This window comes from Pangasianodon hypophthalmus, chromosome 19 (assembly GCF_027358585.1).
Source record: "Pangasianodon hypophthalmus isolate fPanHyp1 chromosome 19, fPanHyp1.pri, whole genome shotgun sequence".
NCBI classification, from domain to species: domain Eukaryota; kingdom Metazoa; phylum Chordata; class Actinopteri; order Siluriformes; family Pangasiidae; genus Pangasianodon; species Pangasianodon hypophthalmus.
Genome location: NC_069728.1, coordinates 16,670,373 through 16,693,920, shown reverse-complemented (window position 1 = coordinate 16,693,920; position 23,548 = coordinate 16,670,373). Strand labels below are relative to the sequence as shown.

The 23,548-nt window shown below is 35.8% G+C and overlaps 1 protein-coding gene across 1 annotated transcript in view; it reads left to right on the top strand.

Moving 5' to 3' along the window:
- slc35f1 (solute carrier family 35 member F1) overlaps nt 1-23,548 on the top strand; it is a 116,401-nt gene that overhangs the window by 38,453 nt on the left and 54,400 nt on the right. The window contains exon 2 of the mRNA XM_026922908.3: nt 14,949-15,124. Within this exon, the coding sequence (XP_026778709.1) occupies nt 14,949-15,124 (176 nt within the window). The remainder of the gene's footprint in view (nt 1-14,948; nt 15,125-23,548) is intronic.

Here is a 23,548-nt window from a genome sequence, read left to right as displayed (position 1 = left end):
TATGATCAGATATAATTAACAGCAACTTCATTGCCTCCAAAAAAGTCTGTAGTAATTTCTCCCATTACTGTGCAGCACTGTTAGATGGGATGTAAATTAGTGTTAACAAGGATCTTAAGTTGAAAGTGGATGTGCTAGTGATTAGTCATACCGTATAGTAATTAATAGGGCTGAGTCTTCTCAGACATAATGATGTCATCACTCACATATTTTCTGCCCTTTTATTAAAAGCTCTGGCATGCCACAGAACGTTACTGTTAAAATACACAGACATGCCTGTTCCTCTTTTAACTATCCTAGTGCTTTTCATTGCACATTAATGCATGCATTAAGAGGAATATAATGAGAGAGAGGATGTAGGAATAATGAAAGTGAATGATGCCATGCTGATCTAAACTGAGAGAAACAGCTTAGCGTCTATTCAATATGTAAAAGATGGAACAAAAAAACAGTCTACCTACGGTGTGTGTGTGTGTGTGTTTGTGTATGTGTGTGATCTCAGATGAGAAGGTGGAGACTAGACGCCGCATTACTGGTTGTTAATCTGGGTGATTATGTGTTGTAGTGGAAGCACGTCAGGCCCAGGTGGTGCTGGTGGCATGGCCGCAGTGGGACTTGGTATAACAGCTCCGTCTGTGCGACACCTAGCCAAGTTGCTCTCTGAAACATAATCCATGCTTTATGGCATTTATCTGTGCAAATGAGAATGGAGTAAGCCCACAAGCTCCGGGGGGATGTGACCTACTTCCATGTAAAACCATTGTTTACCCTGTGTGATGCCCCTGACTGTGTGTGTTTGTGCATGTGCTGCCAAACCTGGCCGGCGAGGGCACCTGGCAGGGCACCTGGCATCTCCCGGCACCATGCGAAGGGATCTGGAGGAGACAGGTGTAGCAGGCTTACTCCTACACGCACGGATGAGTTCCCTCATGTTTTCTGCGCCTCATTACTGTATTTTTTCTACACACCCCTACTAAGATGCCTTCTTCCGTATTCCCTTTATCACTCGCTGTGCTGCGTCCAGGTTTTTGGACATGGAGTAGCAATGTGAGAGTAGGAGCACTCTATAGATGGGCACCCCTTCAGAGAAGATTGCTTTAAGGCTACATGGAAATCACGACCTCCTCTAAAATTTCATTAAAATGTGGAAATGAAATGTTTCTGTATTAAATGTGTCTGTATTATTCATCGGTCTTGGTGAAATTCAATATTTTAGCGAATCGAATGATCAAATATCTCGCTGCAGTATCACGCTGTTCGTTATTTTAATGCAAACTGTTTTCGGTGGACAGTGCAGCCTGCGTGAAAATCTCCCCTGACATGGTGCTGATAGGAATGAAGTGAAGCCCAGCTTTTATTGGCTCCTATGGCAGATTTAAGAACACTGTGTTTTAGTGGTAGGTAAGTTTAATGCTCATTGGACAACAGATTTTTAATATATGTCGTTTTATGTCCTGCCCAGAAGCCGTGCATCTCTGGGAGTGAAAGCGAATGTGGGCGAGCGAGTTTTGCGTAGAAAAATATATCTTAATGTTTATTGGACAATGTCTCTCAGATCTCTCAATGGGGTGGAACTTCATAATCAACTTCCAAACATTAAAACAGTAATAGACATGACTGACATCTGAAACTTGAACACGTCAGACTCACAGAGTGCTCGGACCTGCAGCAGTCAGTCAGTAACCGAATCCATAACAGCGTTACACAACTAGCTTGTTATTTTATCGTTGTAATTGGTAAATATTGTAAATAAATTGTAAGTATAAATTTATATTTGATTATTTGTATTTGTTTTTTGGGTATTTATAGATCTAGATATTCTTATTACCTGCTGAAATTCAGCTATTTAGCTAGTAGCTTAGCTGGCAACATTAGTAATTTTGTCGACCTGACCAGCTCACACCTCGATGCCACTCACATGGCCACGCCCACGATTTCTCCAAATCTCTCTATCCTCTTTTTTCTTTTCCTCTCTGGCTTTTTTCTTTCTAGGTAGTAGTCTTGGTTCTGTGCCCTGCTTTGTAGTGAAGGTGTGAGGGGCGTAAGAGGAAGAAGGTGTCTTGCTGAATACCTGCTTCGAATGGGAATGAAATTATCCCTTAATGTGGCCTATACTCAGTCCGACAGCTGAGTCTCTGTAGGTCACCCTGCTGATCTGTATCAACCTGGACTGGAGTAATTTCAGGGAAAATCATCTTTGTTCTGGGCTTCTGGACTTGACGGGAAGCAAAGAGCTTGGGATGGGAGTGAAAAATATATATATATAATGAGTCTTTCTGAACATTTTCTCCCAATATGTGTCTCATCCCAGGAACCCAAATCGGCTTCATAATTAAGCTGTATAGACTTCATAATTTACTTTCTCAAAGAAAGAAAGACTGTCGGAATAGATTTCCAGAGGAGTGCGCTGCTTGAAGAACTGGCCTTGAAAAATCCTGGTGGTTTCAGTTGAAAAAAAACAACCCTAATTTCAACCTTCCTTTGTTTCTTAGAGTAGTCAAGTCAGGTTTACTGTAATGTATTCAGAATACATTTTACAACAAATACAACAAAGTTATTATTAAGCAATTTTATAATAGGTTTTTAAATATATATATATATATATATTTTTTAAACTAAATGTTTCATTTATAAAAAAGAAATACAAATATTTAACACTTCCAATCAGTTTATAATGATAAAAAAAAATTCCATGATATCTTAGAAAAGTGTATTGTGACAAATTTTATCACAATACCAACATTATATCATTATATCATCCAGAGATAAAATAATGTGCTTTAGAGAAGGGATATCACACTGATCGCATAGATAATTGCCACAAATCATGCAAGTGTAGGCACTATAAAATAAACTGGATGGGATAAAGCGACTATGTAATAATAATAATAATAATAATAATAATAATAAGCAACATTATTTATATATCATGTCGTATACATTAAAAAGTAGCTCAAAGTGCTTTACAAAGACAAAATGGCATAAAATAGAGAAAATAAAATGCAAAAGAAATTCTCAAAATAAATACTTATAAAATACTCTAGTAACTTATAAAATACTCTAGTAAGTAAATAATTATGTAAATAAGATATAATAGTCATAAAGAAAAATCAGGGATTTAATTAATTCTTTATGACTATTGTATCTTACTTACTTAATTATTTTTCAAAGTTACTATATTATTTTATAAGTATTTATTTTGAGAATATTTTTTTACTTTTTTTTTCATTAAAGCAGGGATTTATAGCTCAGGAAAAGATTACCTTTAAAGTAAATGATTAAATGAAAAAATAAATCAAGTGATTCATGAAATGTAAAACTGCTAGCTGGCTGAAGTTGCTTTTTAAATTTACCAGGAAAATGTGTGTGTTTTGGGAGGGACATCCAGGGTTTGGAGGTGTATACAGTTCACAAAAAGCAGAAGTGTGAAGTAATACAGAATTATGTAATTTTATATATAACTTTAAAATATAACTTTATATATAACTAATTTTATATGTAACTTTAAATATAATTTTATATTATTAACTGCTTGTTCTCTGATCTTATTGCGGCTCTAAATGAGTCTAAATTTATTAAAGGCAGGTACACGAGGAGGGTAAAGCTGTTAAAGCCTATAGATAAAATGCTCACATTAACTATAATACATAAATACATAATGTGTTACAACAAAAATAATAAACTAATCAAGGTTTTGTCTTTTTTTCAATTAGATTAGATCTAGATTGTTCCAGTAAAATAGTGACATTTCTCAATTTATTAAAAATTTAATAATCAACTATTCTTACTTTAGTTATAATTATTGCTTGGTTAGATTTTCGGATTTTCATTTTAGAGGTTTTAAAATACAGGCTGTTTACAAAGCTTTGACTGGCAATACACACTCTCAGTCAACAGTGTATGAACACCATTTCTATGAGTCTAACCCAGAAAGTTTTCCCAAAATAATACTGAAATAAAACTGTGCATGATTTTTACAGGTAGACATTTAGCTCAAGAAACACAAAGCCCTGTCTTTACTCAGAAACGCGACTCTGACTCACCGGCTCATTAAAAAGGTTAACAATGAACACACACTGAGCTTAATTTCAACTCTTATACAAAAGCATTGTAATTCATTTTCTGGTTTAAGACGTGTTTAAAAATAACACAGTCAGTCTTTCTGTCTTGTTCGATAAATTCATCTTAGTTTCAAGAACACACAGTGCATTATTTTCATATAACAGCTCGGTTTGGAGTGTGTTATTCTGCATATACCACAATGATTTACCAACAATTACACTGTTTAATTTATTAATGTATGAAACTCTGGAAGTGTCCTCTGTCCTGAAGACTTTCCTGTTCTTAGAGAAGGGATATCATGACCGTTACAAAGCACTTACATCTGAGACTCCTTCCACAAATGTTAAATAAATGTCTAACAAAAATACATCACCTCATCAATGATTATAGGTTTTACTTTGTTAAACAACACTATTTTTTTTAAACCATTTATTATTATTCTTAGATTATGTTGCGTGTCCGCTGTACAAGTCCCTATGTATGAGCTGTTGCTATACAAACAATAATGTAGTACAATGAGTTTATTAATATTAACCTATTGTTGATGCTACAGCCAGAACTACCTGTGCTGTTACAAGAAAATAATGCAGACTTTCCGACCAATCAGATTTGAGGATTCAGTCGTACTGTGGTATAATACATGTTAACACATATAGATATTATGAGAACCCCCCTGAACCCACAGATGAAAAATCAACCTGAAAAGATCCAAAACTAGTTTAAATCTGCTTAAAAATTTCGACCTGACAACACTGCTAACAACATAATTAAAATATTGAAATATTGATTAGTAAACATTCAAGTAGTGTCTATAGTCATAGTTATACACTCACCATCCACTTTATTAGGAACACCTGCATATTTATGCAGTTGTCCAATCAGCCAATCATGTGGCAGCAGCAAAATGCACAAAATCATGCAGATACAGGTCAAACATCAGATCAAGCATCAGAATGAAGAAAAAGTGTGATCTCTGTAAGCGTGGTGAGCAGAAAAGCATCTCAGAATGCACAACACATCAAACCTTGTGGTGGATGAACTACAACAGCAGAAGATCACATTGGGTTCCACTGTTGTCAGGCAAGAACAGGAATCTGAGGCTATAATGGACACAGATTCGCCCAAACTGGACAGTTGAAGATTACAAAAAAATAAACAAAAACAAAACAAAACAAAAAAAAACCACTTGGTCTTTTTCCAGTCTATAACTATCCAGTTTGGGTTAGTCTGTGTCCATGATAGCCTCAGATTCTTGTTCTTGGCTGACAGGAGTGGAATGCGATGTGGTCTTCTGCCGTTGTAGCAGATCCACCTCAAGTTTTGATGTGTTGTGCATTCTGAGATGCTTTTCTGCTCACCACGGTTGTAAAGAGTGCTTATTTGAGTTACTATAGACTTCCTGTTGGCTCAAACCAGAGATTAAAATTTTTTACCAATCTGTTGTTCGTCGTGAACATTAACTGAATCTCTTGACCTGTATCTGCATGATTTTATGCATTGTGCTCCTGTCACATGATTGGCTGATTGGATAATTGAGCATAAATGAGCAGCCGTACAGGTGTTCCTAATAAAGTGGACGGTGATTGTATATACTACAGTCATATGTGTAATGACGTATAAAAAATTTACATCCTGGCATCTGACTTTGAATGAATATTTTCTACTCTCCAGAGTGCAAGCAGTGCAAGAACAGTATGTATTTAGGATATTTTAATCTATTGATTCAATAATGATACTTTTAACCAAAAAAAGTTACACCCTGCAGCTTTAATTAGCATATTCATATAGATCAGAAACCATCTTGAATTTATATCTTTGTTTCTGTGTTTGTACCTGACATCAAGACAAATTGCTAGTACTGTAGAGTGTCCTTTACTGTACCTGGCAATAAATTGTTTCTGATTCTGATTCTGATCTTACAAATGTCTGACAAATATTTGAAGAATATCTGGTTCTTTGTTGACTGGATGTACTCCCCAGATAGCAGACGACTCCAATCTGGATCCACATTTTCTCCAGCAGATCCGCATAACAGTCACCTCCGCTTAGCGGATTTGGACCAGCTCCCGTGCAGATTCGGTTCATGAATCTAGACTCCTTTATGGCAAATCCACAGAAAAGTTGCAGTCATTTCACTCCTTCAGTGTGACTTCGGGACGGAGTCAGATTAAAAACGAGCTATTATTTGATTGACATATATGTATGTATAGTGAGAAGAAAACCAGGCATGCATAAAAGTTTCTCAATAATATATGGCATTTGTTAAAGGTTGTCTCTCGTAATCATTTTCTTTTTTGTAAGAAAAAAAGACTTTACAGAAGCTGTAATCCAAATTTATTTAAACATTTATCCAGGTAGGAACCCCCTGGGCATCATGACACAGGCACAGAAAAGCGAAAATGCGTACATATTTCATTTTAACCATAATTGCTTCAGCGGAAAGCAAATTGGTTTTCATCTAAATGCAAATGTTTTCACCTCTCTGGTCGTGTTGTACAAAAAGATCGTGCAGGCAGGTTTAGACCGTTCCTGGATGTGGAGAAAGCATCAGATATGTAACGTGCTTCAATATTTAATCTGACTAAACAGCACTGCTGGGAAAAAGAAACACACTATTGCCTGAAAACACTGAATACTTTATTCACACTTTAATGTCAGACTGTGAAATGCAACTGCATGTCCTTGAACATTTGTAATGTCAATATACGAGGGGTCGTTTACATTATGACACAGGATGATGTGTTATTATTTCACATTTCACAGAAAAAGCCACTAAGATCTGTATGAAAAATTCACATGATAACTGTCTAAGATAGTATAATCTTTTTTTTACACACTGTAGTTCCATAAATGATGACAGATTGACTCCTTTAACTTGATCTCAGATAGTTATCTAGTTATATTGATTAAAAAAAAGAAAAGAAATAAATGTTAGCTATCTAGAATTTGATATCAAATTTCTGTGAAGGGAGCTAGCTAGTTTAGTTTGGAGAAAAACAGCTAGCTTGCTAGGTAATATGTTTTGCATCCCAGTATATCTTGAATCTGACATCTTAGTTTGCTGAGTGTAAAAGCTGATTTAACAGACAGAAATGATTAGCAGCATTGCTTACAAACTTATCATAGCATGAGGCATTTTTCTTAGCAGTAAGATACTGAAGCATGATGGAATTTTACAATTTTACAAAAAAAAAATTACGAAAGTACATTTAAATAACTTTGCTCTAACATACAGGAATATTATGTATGAAATAATATTACTGTATGTTAGAGCAAAGTTTTTTTTTAAATGTACTTTTGGAACAGACTGGACTATGTTAGCTAGCCAGCTATAGCTAGCAAAGGTACTGCTAGGGAATGCTACTTTTAAGCTAATTTTAGCTAGCTAGGTCTATTTCTGTGTTTAAAGAGGGTCCTATGTAACTAAAAAAGTGCCCATGTACGGCTCATTTTGCCACCTCAAAAGTCTAAATTTTCTCAATATGACAGAACCTGTAGAAGTTTCTCTTTTTTATTTTAGTCTTTTTTGAGAAAACATCTGAGGAAAATGTTCATATCGTAGATGGTTCTGTCTCTTTTTCACCATCATTCTGCCTTTATGTTTTTCTTTACTTTTTTTAGCTACATGCTAGCGAGATAAATCAGTTGTTAGCATGTTTATATTCAGTGTCCATATTTCTTAGGTGCCTAGCAACTTGTTCACTCGACTTTAAACAGTTGAAATCCACTAAATCTGTGAGAAGTTTTTTTTTTTTTTTAAATGTTCATTACTGTTCATTTGGAGTTGTAGTTTAGACATAATGTGACTGGGCTCTTGCTAACCACTTGGCTACTGGTAGAAAACTATGATAAGAAAGACAGCAAGTAGCCAAAATAATGGATTTAAAAAAAAAATTAAACTCAATTCCCATCATACTGAATATCTATATTCTTGTGCAAGACTTTCAACGAGTTTACATCTGCCAATACAGCACTGCATTTTCAGTCAGGAAGGCATTCAATGAAAAATATGGGTGAAGGTTTACATTATTTAGGGCTAGAATATACAGTACTGTGCACAAGGCTTAGGCACATGCAAAGAAATGCTGTAGAGCAAAGATGTCTACAAAAATAATGAAATTAAATGTTTCTACATTAAAAAATACTATAAAGAGCAGTAAACAGTAATAAATCAAACAAAGACAATATTTGGTGTAACGACCCTTTGCGTAAAAAAAAAAAATAGTAGTCTCGGGTACAATTTTTGCAGTTTTTTAAGGAAACTTTACTGAGCATCTTGCAGAAGCAGCCACAGTTCTTCTGGAGACTTTGACTGTCACACTTGCTTCTTATTTTTGCAGCAAAACCCAGCAGCCTTCATTATGTTTTTTGTCTGAAAAGTGGTTTCTTATATAATACGCTGCTTTCTTTACTGACATACAAACATTTTTCTGTAGCATTTAATTTTGTGCTGGAAAACTAATGTTTGGAAATCTAAAATGTTTTTGTACTGACTCGATAATGTAGAATCATAAAATAAAAATCTATAACGAAGTTTGTACTAAAAAAAATAGGGTGCCTAAGACTTTTGCACAATACTGTATATTTTTAAATAACTTGTTGAGAAGGGCTGGATGATGAACATAATATCGACATCATGATAAATTATAGCATAATATACTTGTCTGGGCTATTTTGGGCATTGAGATCTCTTTTTAGGTTTTTTTATTTTTATAATGACAAACTCTGGAAACACATTCAAGATTCAAGAGTCAAGAGTTTATTGTCATATACACCTGGTACATGTCATATACATTTGTGTCAGATGGCAGAAGCAGATGCAGTTGCAACATGGTGCTTTATTTGAATGTAGCGGAGCAAACAATTCCAAAATGTGAGACAAAGGCAGAGTGAAAAAACAAGCAAAAAGGTCAGGCAATCAGCAAACAGAGCAAATTAGAAAAGGACACAATCACAGAAACCAGAGAACGAGAGCAAAGTCAAAAAACAGGAAAACAGTAGCAGTATAAAAGCTTGGCACGTCAGGAAAAAGGCACATCGAACCATACTTCTCATGATGTGGTGGTTTGGAGTCCGTTTATAGTATGTGTGTGTGTGTGTGTGTGTGTGATGGGAACAGGTGTACATGATTAGAAGTCAGATGAACTTGAATGACATGACATGACAATTTGATATTAATATTCTCTACTGTTTTAATTCTCTAAAATTTGATTTCAGCATTGATTTATTTTTGTAGAAATAATAATATAAAAGTATCATTAAACTCATATTTAAAGGTTTATTTTATTTTAATGCAAACCTATATTATTATGTATCGTATAAATGTCTTCAAGTATAGTGATAGATTTTTGACATATCGCCCACCCTGATTGTTGAGAAGATTCCCCTTAGACTAGTAGTTAGCTATATATAAACTATATAAAAATACCATTTTCTGTGAAAAACGTGACTCTGCTTTATTTTAGTGATGTCATCGTCAATACTGATAAAGTACCCGTATAGCATTATGTCATTTTTCCATATCACTCCATACCATACCTTTATAACAGCATACTCTCACACCCTTATTTACACCAAGGTCCTTGTTCTACCATGTGATGTAACATCTGTATAACAGCCAGTGATTCTGGTGGATAGAGACAGACTTATATTAAAGTGCCTTCCAGAGCAGCTTTAATAGTATCTTATGTAAGACTGTGTTTTATCCTGCCTGATCCATCAATGTCATTGCTCACTCCACACATCTTCTGCATTTCTATTAGAAACAATGGCTACTGCTGTGAACTTTCACTCCTCCGCTAGACAACAGATGATTTTGTGGACGCCTCATAGACCACACTCAATCCTTTGTATTCCCACGCTGTTGTTTTGTTCTGCTTTATAGGCGTTTAATGTAATGAAGGTAATTACTCCCGCTGCTTTTTTTCTTTTTGCTGGCACACAGCAACGCTGAGAGCAAAGTCCTGTAATTGCATGTGCCTGTGAGAGAATAAGCAAATACGCCTTCCGCAGTAGTCTGAAAAAATGCCTTTGACGCTGTATGATATCTGCTCCATCAGAGTAATCCCGTTATCACTGAATTTCCCACCACTCAATTACAGCCCAAATCAGCAGAGAGCTAGAAAACCAATAGCTCCAATTAATCTTAAATAGTGCAGTGAGCAATTTTCAGAATATAGGATTTTCTTTATTTCATTACCAAACGCAAGGGAAAAAAATCGTTTTTGTGGCAGCCTGGGAAAACCCATCAGATGTGACATACTGTGCAAAAGATAAATCAGCTTGGCCTGATCCCTCAACTTTAAGAAACAATTAAATATATTCCACTTAAAAAAACATGGAAATGTTTTTTTTAACTTTCTAAATTTGCCTAGGCATTCTGCAATTATCATGTAAGATGAATAACGTACCAGTTCATACCAGTTTGCTAGCATTAAAGATGTTTTAATTGCTAGCTTGCTAGCTAATTACGATTTCTTTACCCAGAGAATTTCAGGATTTGTTCACGTTGTTGGTTACATGCTACAGCAAAACACACATAAATAAACAGATTTGGTTTGTAAATGGTTTAAATAACAGCTGTAAAGTTATCCGCAATGAACCTGCACCATCGCTGATACCGTAGTCACAGTGACAAAGTTGTAGTGTTTGAGTGCTAATCAAAAAAAATTGGATATTTAGCCAACAGAAGAAAACACACTGAATTAATCAGCAGTTATTTTATCACCATCAGGGTAAACAAAGAAGAATAGATGACGATGAGGCTCCTGTTCATCAAATGCATGACTGACATTTACCTCAGGAGAAGAGACTAGAAAGACTGATGTGGATAATGATTACAGTGATTACATGATTTCCATCATAATCTTATACTTATTGATAATGTGTCACTAATGTTGTTTTTCCATAAATAGATTAGGTATAAATGTAGAAGTGGGCGAGGCGTTTACTTGCCTGTCAGCTCAGGATAATATAAAATCAGGTTTAATTCCAGAGGCAATGGTGCTATCGAGGACTCAAAAATAAATAAATGGACAGATAGATAGATGGATAGATAAATATATAGATAAATATATAGATAAATGATATTAAAAGTGTAATGAGTACTACTGTGACTGGATGGGTGGGACTTCTGAATAGACTGTCAGTCTTTAGTCTATGAATAAAATCCAGTATATAGACATAGATTTAATGATCTAATAGTTAATATTTATTATTATTTATTTACATGTATTATTTATTATTTTTATATTTTATTTATTACACTTTAAATTAAATGTAGATTAAATCAATATATAGTAGTTGCTTTTCGACAATCACTGTATTGGTGTCTTTTAGTAGAACTGTAAAAGAATCTTTCACTTTTCCTGGGTAACTATAAAATCTAAAAAAGTAAAATTTTACTCCCGGAAACATATTTCAGTTCAGGAAAGTTTTCAGCACTACATATGTAGTGGAAAATGTCAAGATTTCACCATGTGAAGGGTTTTCCCTGGCCGGCACACATTTTCTGTGGCAGTATTTGAACTGTCAAGTGTCAGGTTGGTGTCTGGTAATTGCAGCTGGAGCAGATGGATGCCTGAGGCAAGGACTGACACAACCTTCATCTTTTTCTACCTGCTACGTGGAATTTGCTATAATTTTAGCATGTGTCTGAGAACTTAATCATTTGTGCACATGTTTCTGCATGATTAGCATTAGTGTACATAGCTATTTAGCATTCATGGTGAGGAGATATTTGTGTGATTGTCTTCCTGCTTGAAGTAGGCTTTAGCTGTAAATGATGTTTAAATGTACAGTAGATTTTGATATTTTTGTCTTGTAGACATTTGGTCGATAAAAATATTTTTATTGCAGCTTCAAGCAGTGATGGTATTAATTTAGTCACACATCTTTTCTTTGTATTTTAGTTACTTTCTGTGAGGCTGTTGGATATGCAGCTGACTTGAGATACCTAGCTGCTCAGTCTTACACTGACCCTAAGGGAAAAAAACCTGAAACTGGACTTCAGGTTTCTGTGAAATAAATAGTATTAAATGTGTTATTGCCAGTGCAGATTATCCAGCTCAGCTGGATCCTTATCACAGAGTCTAGCTCTTCCGGTTTACCTCAGTGAGCTTTGCTATTTCTGGAAGTGTCATCATGTTGGAGGGAGCTGTGGAGACACGCTGGCTGTACCTCTCACATTTTCTGAAATTGGAAGAGACACAGAAAAAGAGCGGCAGCTGTCAGGGCTGATCCTAAACCAGCACAATGGCTCAGTAGTAAAGAGTCAGTCTTTAGGGACAACTTTCTAGGTTAATTGGTGTGTCTGATAATAAAAACAGCAAAAACCTACTACTACTACTACTACTACTACTACTACTAAAATTGTTACCACTATTACTACTTTTACTACAACAGCCGCTACTACTAATACTACCACTAATGCTACTAATTCTATTACTACTAATACTAATACTAATTGTTAGTACTATTACTGTTACACATCTGCTACTACTTCTACTAAAACTACTGCTAATACTATAAATGTTATTACTAAAACCACTAAAATTGTTATTATTATTATTATTATTATTATTATTATTAAAATTAAAATTAATTATTCTGCTTCTGCTACTACTACTACTACAATACCAATACTACAACTGTTACTACTATTACTACTCTGCCAGCTAGCTGTAATATATTTAATCGAAATTTTTGTGGCATAACATATACACTGGGTGACACCAACAAAACACCTTGTTAAGTAATAATTAAGACTAAACCAATTAAGCCATAATACAGTGTTTTACAGTAAACCCTGATTTACTTTCATCCTGTTGCTCCATTACTTTGAAACAACAAATGAATTTAGTAAGGGATTGATTTTAATCTCACAGAAATGTAAATTTCTGAAATACCAGTGTTTTTATTAAGTAGAAAAGAAAATGTAAGATTATTTTCTGAAAATTAAAAATGTAGCTATTAATCGTTTAGTCCACTGAATCTGGAGGGGATGAGAATTAATCCCAGGTTAAATTATTATTCTAAGATTAAGATTTTAATCAGAGGTTAAGGGCTTAATCCTGAATGTGTTAAAGCGAGGTTTAAAATGAAGTGGTGCACCACAGCTTGAATTAAAATAAAACTAAGATCAACAAATCCTTCATTAGCTCATTTATTTGTTGTTGCTTAGCTGACTATGACTTTATTATTAAAAACAACAACCATTCAGTTGCCAGTTTATTAAGTGCTAGGTAGATTAGGTGTCTGGTATTTCTCTTTTTATTCAAATAACATTCAGATAAACACACTCTGGTGTGTGTGTGTGTGTGTGTGTAAGGAATTATTCCTCCGTTCCGCTGAACTAGGACTGGGTTAGCAGTGTTGTCTGCTTTAGTATGCACCTTGTGTGTGTGTGTGCGTGTGTGTGTGTGTGCGTGTGTGTATGTGTGTGTGTGTGTGTGTGTCTGTCTTTGGCTGTGCAACGCTGCCTGCTTTAGTATTCACCATGTGTTTGCTTGGGACAAGGAGCTCCATTCCCCTGTGCCTTGTTTCCTTTCCTTGACAGTCCTTCAGTCCTTCACTTGCCTTCCTTCTTTCTCGTCCTGTTCACACACTCACTCACCTGAGCATGCACACACAGACACACACACACACAGTCTTTCACAGGGGTCATGGGTCAGTCTTTACTGCAGCTGGCACTCACAGAGCCAGAGGAAGTTTGATTTCTGTGATCACCTGCTGATGTAAGAGAGAAAACCTCATCACAACCTCATCACAACCTCATCACAATGGCGGCTGTTCAGCCTTTTCCCAAACATAAAATCAGACAGGAAGTGTTCTTTATGAGAGAATTTAGCTGGTTATTAGGTCTTGTTGTTGATGGATGTGAACACTGTGATAGGAAGACCTGCTCCATCATATATACTAGCCACTTAATTACACACCTCTTCCATTGTTTTCCACGCACAGTGTGTGACTCGACCTCTTCATTAGTGTCAGTGTCAGATTTTTTGGTTGGTCTGTTTCTCAACCCAGCAGTGACACGGAGGTGCTTAAAAAACAGGTTGTGCTGCTCTACCTGATACACTCATACCATCAGCACACACACCACCACGATGCCAGTGGGATTTGTACTCCTTTTATATTTAGGGGGCCAAGCACTACTGCTTATAATAATTATACTTCTAAATGTATTTTTAACCAAAATGTGTTATCATTGTAAATTATATATTATTCATAATAAATTATACATAATAAATTATGTGACATCACAACAATTTAAAGTAAATTGATTTGATTTTCATACAAGGATTTCTCAAACAGATAAAGTGATTACAGTTTTAAGTAATATTAATAAAAATGAGTATGATGTATTTTAAATATGAATACAGGTACAGTATGAGTGTATGGAAATGAAAACAAATAATAATAATAATAATAATAATAATAATTTTCTTTCTTCCTTTCTATGTTTAATTCATTATTATATAATTTACATAAACATTCCTAAAAATTATTAAAAAGTAACCATAAATGACTAAGAAAATAAGTAATAACCAATAGGGGAAACAAAGAATTGTAGCTGAGAAAAAAATGTTGAAAATTAGATAGATAGATAGATAGATAGATAGATATAACTATATAACAAATATAAAACTACAGAAAATGTATAGTTAAACTGAAGAAATGTGTTTTAATCTACTTTTTAGAATTGCTAACTGATGAAGCTTGCCTTATTTATTGGTTTTGTTCTCAGGCTTTTGCAGCCTTTTGTCTCTCTTCCATGACCGAAGTATTTTAATGTGCATGAATGCTGGGGGTTTCGCTGTAAGCGTGGTCCTGTACTGTGAGTTTGTGCAGTAATGACTGTGTTGTGTGTTTGTTCTTACCCACAGGGAGCTCCTCCTCACACTAGCGCTCGGTCAGGTCCTGTCTCTGCTCATCTGCGGGATCGGACTGACCAGCAAGTACCTGGCCACTGATTACCACGCCAACACACCCGTGTTCCAGTGCTTTCTCAACTACATCCTGCTGTTCCTGGTCTACACCACCACACTCGCAGTCAGGCAGGGTAAGAATGAATTCTCCATATGTGATATTATTACACTGGTTAGAAAAAAATTCCAGTTCAATCATAAGTCTGGGTCTTTTTAGTAGTAGCCATGATTACATGCAACTTAATATTCTGTTAGTAGTCCATCATTTACATGGCTGGAGAAACAGTTGTGCTGTGAGGAAACACATTTCATGTTATAGATTTAAATAAAAACATTTTGAGGTTGGATAAGAAGTTGAATGAGCTGCAAACTCACATTTCAAGAAAGATGTCAGGCACAAATTTTTCACATTAAAGTTTGCTCAGCATCTGAAAAAAAATGAAAACATAAAAAAAAATAGTAAACCTATTAGTAAATTGTTTTGCAGGTATTCACAGGAAATAGTGTTTAATGGTGATAACGTTAAACAGTGAGTAAAGGTAATATATCTGCTTTACTGATGGACATTTTCTGTTATTTTCAACAGCTAGCGTATTCTTGTTAGCTATTTGTGACACTTTGACAGAACTCGCACACATCTCTCATTGTTATGGTGCATAAACCGTATATTTTTCTCCTTGTATGTACAAAATTTCTGTTTGACACACACATATAGGGTAATGTAAATTTTGGCGTGTAAACATAGGAAAAAAAATTCACAAACATTTAAAGTGTATCATAACAAGCAATATACAAAAGGATCACATAATCAAAACATCTTCAGCCAGTTTGTAAAGCATCATTATAAAAAAATAATGTTCATGCAATCTTCTGAAAATGTGTGATTATTCTTATTATATTCGTAGAACCTTACACATGTCCCAAGTTAGATAAAAGCTAAAATTTGTGCTAACGTTCCTAAATGTTACATGAAAAACATTACCTTTCAGAAACTCTCTGACATTTTGGGACCAAAATTTCTGCTAAGCCACATCCATGATACAAATACTGTCATGAGAAAAAGAAATTACACCCTCCTTCAATTCTATGTTTTTATTTATCAGGACCTAAATAACAATTGTGTGGTCTTCAATAATTTCTATAAACAAACAAATAACTTGACAAAAAAAAAAAAAACAACACATTTCAACATGTAGTCATTTATTAGTCATGAAATGCACAAGATTAGCTCATCATCAAGAAGTATGACTACCTCTAGGAAAGCAGAACTTTTGGCAGTTTGGTGTTCTGGAGCACTCAGTTGTGTGTTTACATCATGCCAAGAAAAAATGACTTCAGCCATGACCTCAGAGAAGCAATTGTTGCTGCTCATCAATCTGGGAAGGGTTATAAGGCTATCTCCAAAAAATATGAAATTCACCATTCTACAGTGAAAAGGATTGTTTACAAATGGAGAGCCTTCAGACAGTTGCCAATCTTCCCAGCATCCAAGTAAATTCAGTCCAAGGACAGACCATTTAATGCTCAGAGATATAAAGAAAAACCTAAGAGCTACATCATGTGACCTACAGGCCTGAATGGCTAAAGAAGAAAAAAAATCAAGGTGCTGTATTGGCCAAGACAAAGTCCAGACCTCAACCCCATTTAGATGCTGTGGCAGGATCTTAAGAGTGCTGTGCATAAATTAATGCCCTCAAACATCAATGAACTGGAGCAATGTTGTAAAGAAGAGTGGGCCAGAATTTCTCCACAACAATGTGAGAGATTGATAAACTACTACAGAAAACATTTACTTCAAGTTATTGTTACTAAAGGTGGTTCTACATGTTCCTGAATTATAGGTTGTACTTATTTTTTTCCACCTGGTTTCTGAATGTTGGTTTACTTTTTGGAAAAAATGACTACATTTACACTTGAGGTTATTTGTTTCTTTATAGAAGTTGGTGAGGACCACAAAATTGTTATTTAGTCCCTGATAAATAAAAATATAGAATTGAAGGTGGGTGTACTTTGTTTTTCCATGACTGTATTCATGTTCTGTAACTGTACTTAATATGTGCTTGTTCTATAACCTCAATTTATTTTTTTTTCATGAAAAGCCATTTAAGAAATTCTAACAGTGGCTAATAAAATGTTAACGCATCTGTTAGTGTGCAGGTATAAGTTGCAAGCTATAACTTAAACAGCAACAATTAAAATTTCTAAATTCATTCATTCATTTTGTAATTCATAAATTCAAACATAGCTTCAGCTATAATGTAACATGCTACTTAGCAACAAGGTGTAAACCAACTGTACAAGAGGAGTTATAATTGGCAGGGACTGGAAATGAGGCTAAACTTATTGATTGATTGATTAAAGGCTGTCTAGAAGAAAAGATTTTTAAAAGGTTGACGTCTGAGTTGCGTTGAATTCTCAGAGAACTTTTAACAAAAAGGCAGTGAGTTTCCATCCACTAATCTTCCACTAATCTTCAGAAAGAAAGCCTGTAGTCCAGTGGATCATGTTTAATTCTGGATTTCTTTTTCGAGACCTGTGGTAGTGAATGTTTATCTCCAGTTCAACAGTAGTGCTCGCTGACTCTGTGAGGAAAACATGAAATTGGTGTAGTAAATACAGTAAAATGGAGGATGTCTGATTGAAGTGGGTTGTGGTAGGGGAGCGATTCCTCGCTCAGAAATGAGTGGCTTTTATCCTCATTACTGTTTCATGTGGCCGTTCCTCCAATCCTCTCCAGTGTTTTTCTGATGGCTCCCTCAGTGCTCATAAACAGTAAGCACCAAGCAGGGAAAGAATCAAGGGCAGGCCATTGTGAAGAGCATACTTACTGAAGAGGGAGTGGGTAATCATTTTATCCAGAAGTCTGACATTTCTAGGAAATAGTCCCTACAAATTTGTGAGAAGATGGTGTATCTAATGAGACCGTATGGTACACGACGTAATTAGAATGTAAATATCCGTTGCTATTTTAGTCTTTATTTTTAATCCATCCATACACTATGTATACAGTAGAAGGATCTGTTGTTTCTCCAGGACCTGTGAATCATAACAATACGTAATAGATACACTAGACAGGTCGTTTCACAATACACACTGACTATTGTCATGAATTCCCCCTTTCAGCATGTAGCACATGTCCAAGTTTGTGCATGTTACTTGTCACCCATGTTTTGGTTCTAGTCCTGTCTCTGTCATTGTTTTTTTTTACTCCAGATGTGTGCACCTGATCTGTGTCTGGCCCTTAATTAGTTTCTTGAATAGTTTGCCTAATGCTGTTCAGTATTTTTTTTTTCCAGATGAGAAATAAAAGAGCTTCTGAAGCAACCTAGTTAAACACAAATTATAAAACATAGTCTGCATTCAAAGGGGTTGTAAAATCCTCAATATTAAATAATGCACTAATTAGTGTGAAAACATACACTCACCAGCCACTTTATTAGGAACACCTGTACACCTGCACATTCATGCAGATATCTAATCCGCCAATCATGTGGCAGCAGCACAATGCAAAAAATCATGCAGGAACAAGTCAAGAGCTTCAGTTAGTGTTCACATCAAACATCAGAATGAAGAAAAAGTATGATCTCTGTGACTTTAACCGTGGGATTGTTGTTGGTGCCAGATGGGCTGGTTTGAGTATTTTAGAAACTGCTGATCTCCTGGGATTTTCACACTCAACAGGCTCAAGAGTTTACACAAAATAGTGCAAAAAAAACAGCAAAAAGCATCCTGTGAGCAGAGGGTCTGTGGGTGGAAACGCCTTGTTGATAAGAGAGGTCAGAGGAAAACGGCCAGACTGGTTCAAGCTGCCAGGAAGAATACAGTAACTCAAATAATCACTCTTTACAACTGTAGAGAGTAGAAAAGCATTTCAGCATGCACAAAACATTGAAAATTGAGGTGGATGAGCTACAACAGCAAAAGACAACATCAGGTTTCACTCCTGTCATCCAAGGACAGGAATCTGAGGCTGTCATGGGGACAGACTCACCAAAACTGGACAGATGAAGATTAGAAAAAAAAATCACCTAGTCTTTTTCCAGTTTTCAACTGTCCAGTATTGGTGAGTTGCGTAAATGAACACGTGTACAAGTGTTCCTAATAAAGTGGACAGTGAGTGTACATAGCTTATGTACTAGTTACATACTAGCTTTGTTGGCACATTAGCAAAGCAAACTAACTGTACTAGCTATGTGCACTCACCAGATGCACCAGTGATCTCTGCTACTTCCTTCCAAGCTTTATTTTTCTTCATAATGTCTGTACGTATTTAATGAGAGGTCGTATATGACAGTATAAGAGAAAACCACAGTTATAGGTTTTTTCTTCCATTTTTGTGCATCATAGAGTAAAATTGGAACTAATTGCTGGTAGGAACTAAAGTTGTGAGAGGGGAACTGAAGAAACTTCGGACCACGCTTGCCATAGGATTGGTCTGAGGAATCATTCCAGTCACTCGTTTGGATTTGTCACATTACTGCATCATATCTAATAAGAATAGAATTGAGAAAATCTGACTTCAAATATCACTTTGTGTTGCTGTTGCTGAAATCATGGCTCCAGTTCGCACACATATGTGGAGAAAATGATGTATGAAAATGAATGATTGCTTGTTGGCTTATTCATTTCTCTACTATACCTGTGTTGAGTGCTGCTGTGGAAAAAAGCAGCCTGTCTCTGTCATCCTTTCAATAATTGATCTGAGAAAATCAAATATCCTCTCAGAAATGAAAAAGTCAAGACTGTGTTTCAAAGACCTGACATTGTTAAATAAAGCACGTATTTCTGATGCAATGTCTGTAAAACCTCTTGTGCTTGTTTTGAGCATTAAAAGAAATTCAGACAGCTTCTGTTCTGGTATTGATGTGCCTGAAATGCCTTGGGAAGATGATGGTTTTGAGGATAACTTACTGTTTTTGAGCTTGTGTAGCCGCACGGTGAGCGTTATGTAGCGAGAGTTCTGGAGATTCTTTGATATGTTCAGTGCATCTTTCAGTGCAATGCATTTGATATATTCACTGAAGTTAGCAGATGTAGAGGTGCCAGACTGGGGAGTGTGCCTGTCACGTCAGAATTACAATAATTACAAAAGACAGACTCCAAGATTCTTCTTAGAGCTGTTCATCTCCTTAAAACTAGGAAATGAATTGTTTCCATAGCAACAGCAAAATTGATGTAATGATGAAACCATATTTTATTGCTGCACAGGTTTATTTTCAGACAGGAAGTCGATGTATACAAGCCTAAAAGCTAATATACAAAATAAGATATTTTCTATAAGATCATTACCGTTACCAAATTTAGGAATGGAAAATGACTGAATTTAGGGACTGCTTGATATCCAGTACAGGCTTAATTGTCATTAAAGGTAGAGTCAGTGATTTTTAAGTCAAGAGACTTTAAGGATTCTTTGAATTATTAAGATTTCTACTCAGAACATCTTTTTTTAAAAAAGCAAGCCCAGTGTTTTAAGGTTCTGCACAGAACATTTAAAGGGCCAAACTAATAAACTCTTTATTGTGCTAGGTTTAACCAGTGGTGGCTCGTCCATAGGGGCAGGTGAGTCAGAGCCCCACCATTTATATCAGCCATGTAACAAATATTAATCTTCATAAAGTCCTCCTTCACAACTCCATACATCTTAAACTGTTTTATAGTGTTTAAACTGTATATGACCTTTAATAAGTGTCATTGTTTGACAGATATACTTACTGCCCCTGTTGAGATTATATAGACTTATTATTGTACCTAGTGGTCAAAAAATCAGCACTAGAAGTAGCACAAGTAGCATAGAGGTCCACTGGTGCGGGAATTCTCTCTGCTTCGTGCTCACTTTGGAGGAGGAGGAGGAGCAGACAAAACACTTAATGACAGGGTTGCCAGATTGTGCTAAATCCAAGGCACTCTGTGGCCTCCAAGATCTTGTTTTATAGCAAATAATTGGGAATAAATCGAATCAATTTTCACCAAAAAGATGAAGCGTAAGTGTAGAAAGTGTCTGTGATGCATAGAACCGTTTCTATTCTAAGATACTGTGTTTTGCAAAGATTGGCAGAGAGAAAAGGGGATTATGGAGAGGATTATGGAGTGGCTGAGAAAAAAAGAAAAAAATGTCTCCCGTTTCCGTTGGCCAATTTTTAGGGCTAGTTTCAGGTCTTTTGTATGTTTTTTTTGTTTTTTTTTTGAGATGTAGTTGGGCTGGAAATTTTTTTGAAACCTGTCAACCCTGGATAATTGTATTACCTTGAACACAGCTGAACAAAGTGAAATTTAAAACCAGTCAAAACAAGCTGCTAGACTGTACACTGTCTGTCTATGTTGTCAATTCTCAACTGCCTTTTTTACAGGGTTAGTCTAAAAATTCACTAGATAGTAGCCTATAGCATAAGTCAGTTTTGTCTGAGGTGATACTATTAATGTTGTCCTGCTTCTACCTGGGTTTAACCTTTTTTTTTTTTCCTAAGAACACATACGTGAATGATTTTTATAATTATCATAATTCTGACATGACATGAATGCACTGTATGTTTTATGAACAGATTTTTTTCCAAGGACATCCTGTTCCTTCTCAAGCAATAAGCAAAAGTTCCAATGTAGCAGGTTTGCTTCCAGTTTACATGTAATGACGGTTTCATCACAAAACCATTTTTATTTCATTTATTGTTTCGAAAAATAAAATATGTTTTTGCTTGGTATCCGTTGCTTTGTTAGGCTTTACTTTGATTTTGTGGCCTGTGCACTTTCTGTGTGAGCGAGCAGAACGCATTCATTATTTCAAACCCGCGTGTCTGAGTGGACGCTGCCAAATTGCTTTGCTCTCTCTATTTTCTCTGGTGATTGTGGAATGTTATTTGGTGCTCCAGTAAACATGGCGGCACACCACCCAAAACTGGACACTCTGTGTGCGTGTGTGTGTATGTGTGTGTGTGTGTGTGTAGTCAATACGCACAGCACCTTTGCTTCAGCTCCAGTAGTGAGTGGACGTTCCTCTTTCCTCTCCTCCATTCCTCACTTCACGCCTCACGAACTCGCATGACCCTTGGCGCCCTGCTCAAATTCGATTTAAACTTAAACTGTGGCGCCGCTGAATTGGGGTCAGTAGATAGAGGAGGAATTGTGGAAGGGAAAACTGGCTGCCCTCCATCTCTCTCTCTCTCTCTCTCTCTCTCTTTCCTTCCTTCAGAGCGGTGACGCTTATCGGCGGAAGAGATGAGACGTGGCTCCTCATATTAATGCAGCCGGTCCGTTATTAATTACACTGGGCTAATGCAGATAGGAATGTTTCAGATGAAGGCATTCGTGTCTGCCTGGCGTTATTAAGTCTGACTTATATTATGCCAATTAAGAAGTACTGTGCTTGGCTGATCAGAAGGGATGTTGCTGCTTTTAATTAAAGATCCAAAAACTTTTATTGAGTTGACAGGGAAATCTCTGAGGTAATGCATGTCAACATGACAGCTTTTCTTTAGCTTATGGCTGCACTCAGTGTCCGTTTATGCATGGGACAGATAAAACACTACACTAAATAAAATAGGCTTGGATCATATATCATGTCATGTCATATACTGTATATCATATGTTATGTCATGTCATACATCACATCATATATCATGCCATGTAATTACATATCATAGCATATCTCATCATACTGTGTCATGTCATATGTCATAACATATCATATCATATATCATATCATGTCAGGTCTTTGTATATATTGTGTCATATCATATCATATATCATATCATGTTATATCTTATCATATACCATATCATTTCATGATGTGAAATCATACGACATGAAATGATATGGTATATGATAAGATAAGATCAGATCATATCATATACCATATCATTTCATGTCTTATCGTTTCACATCATGTTGTGTCATGTGCCATGTGACATATCACTAGACATTCAAATGTGGATTTTGCAATAACCAGTAGTTAATTGGTAGTTCGTATGCAATTCATAAGTGAAGGGAGGCTGGCAAAACAAAAATAATAGCTATCATAATATCTGTCATTTTAATGTTCCTGACACTGGACTCTGCTATAATGCAGACAAATTGCCAGTTTGGATGCCTGTAAGCCAGAAATAAAGGCGCCATTTCTGACTCGTGGGCAGCACAATGCTTTGGTTAAAAAAGTACAATAGCAAAACTGTACTTAAAGTACAGTAAACAGTAGACAGCCCTGCAAGTCCTGCCTAATTACTTGCAACCTACTATTTCGGACATTCACTACCTGTTTTTGTCAGCCACATGGATATTTCTGTTACTAAAATATTGAAAATTTTGTCATACATCATTGTTAAAATTGTATGAGGAGAGACCTGAGGAGCTGAAGTGAGTAGCCTCTTGATAATATTTTTATTCTGACTTCGCCCCTTTATACAGTTGCACTGTTCATCAGCAGGTTACCACCTAGGCTTGTAGAAATACCAAGAATATACAGTATAGAGCTGCAATTTTCAACCTTGTTTTGCACTATTGCCTGACTATGCTGAAGATGTTGAATATGCTGAATATGTCGCATTTCTCATTCCTCGTGTCTCGGTATG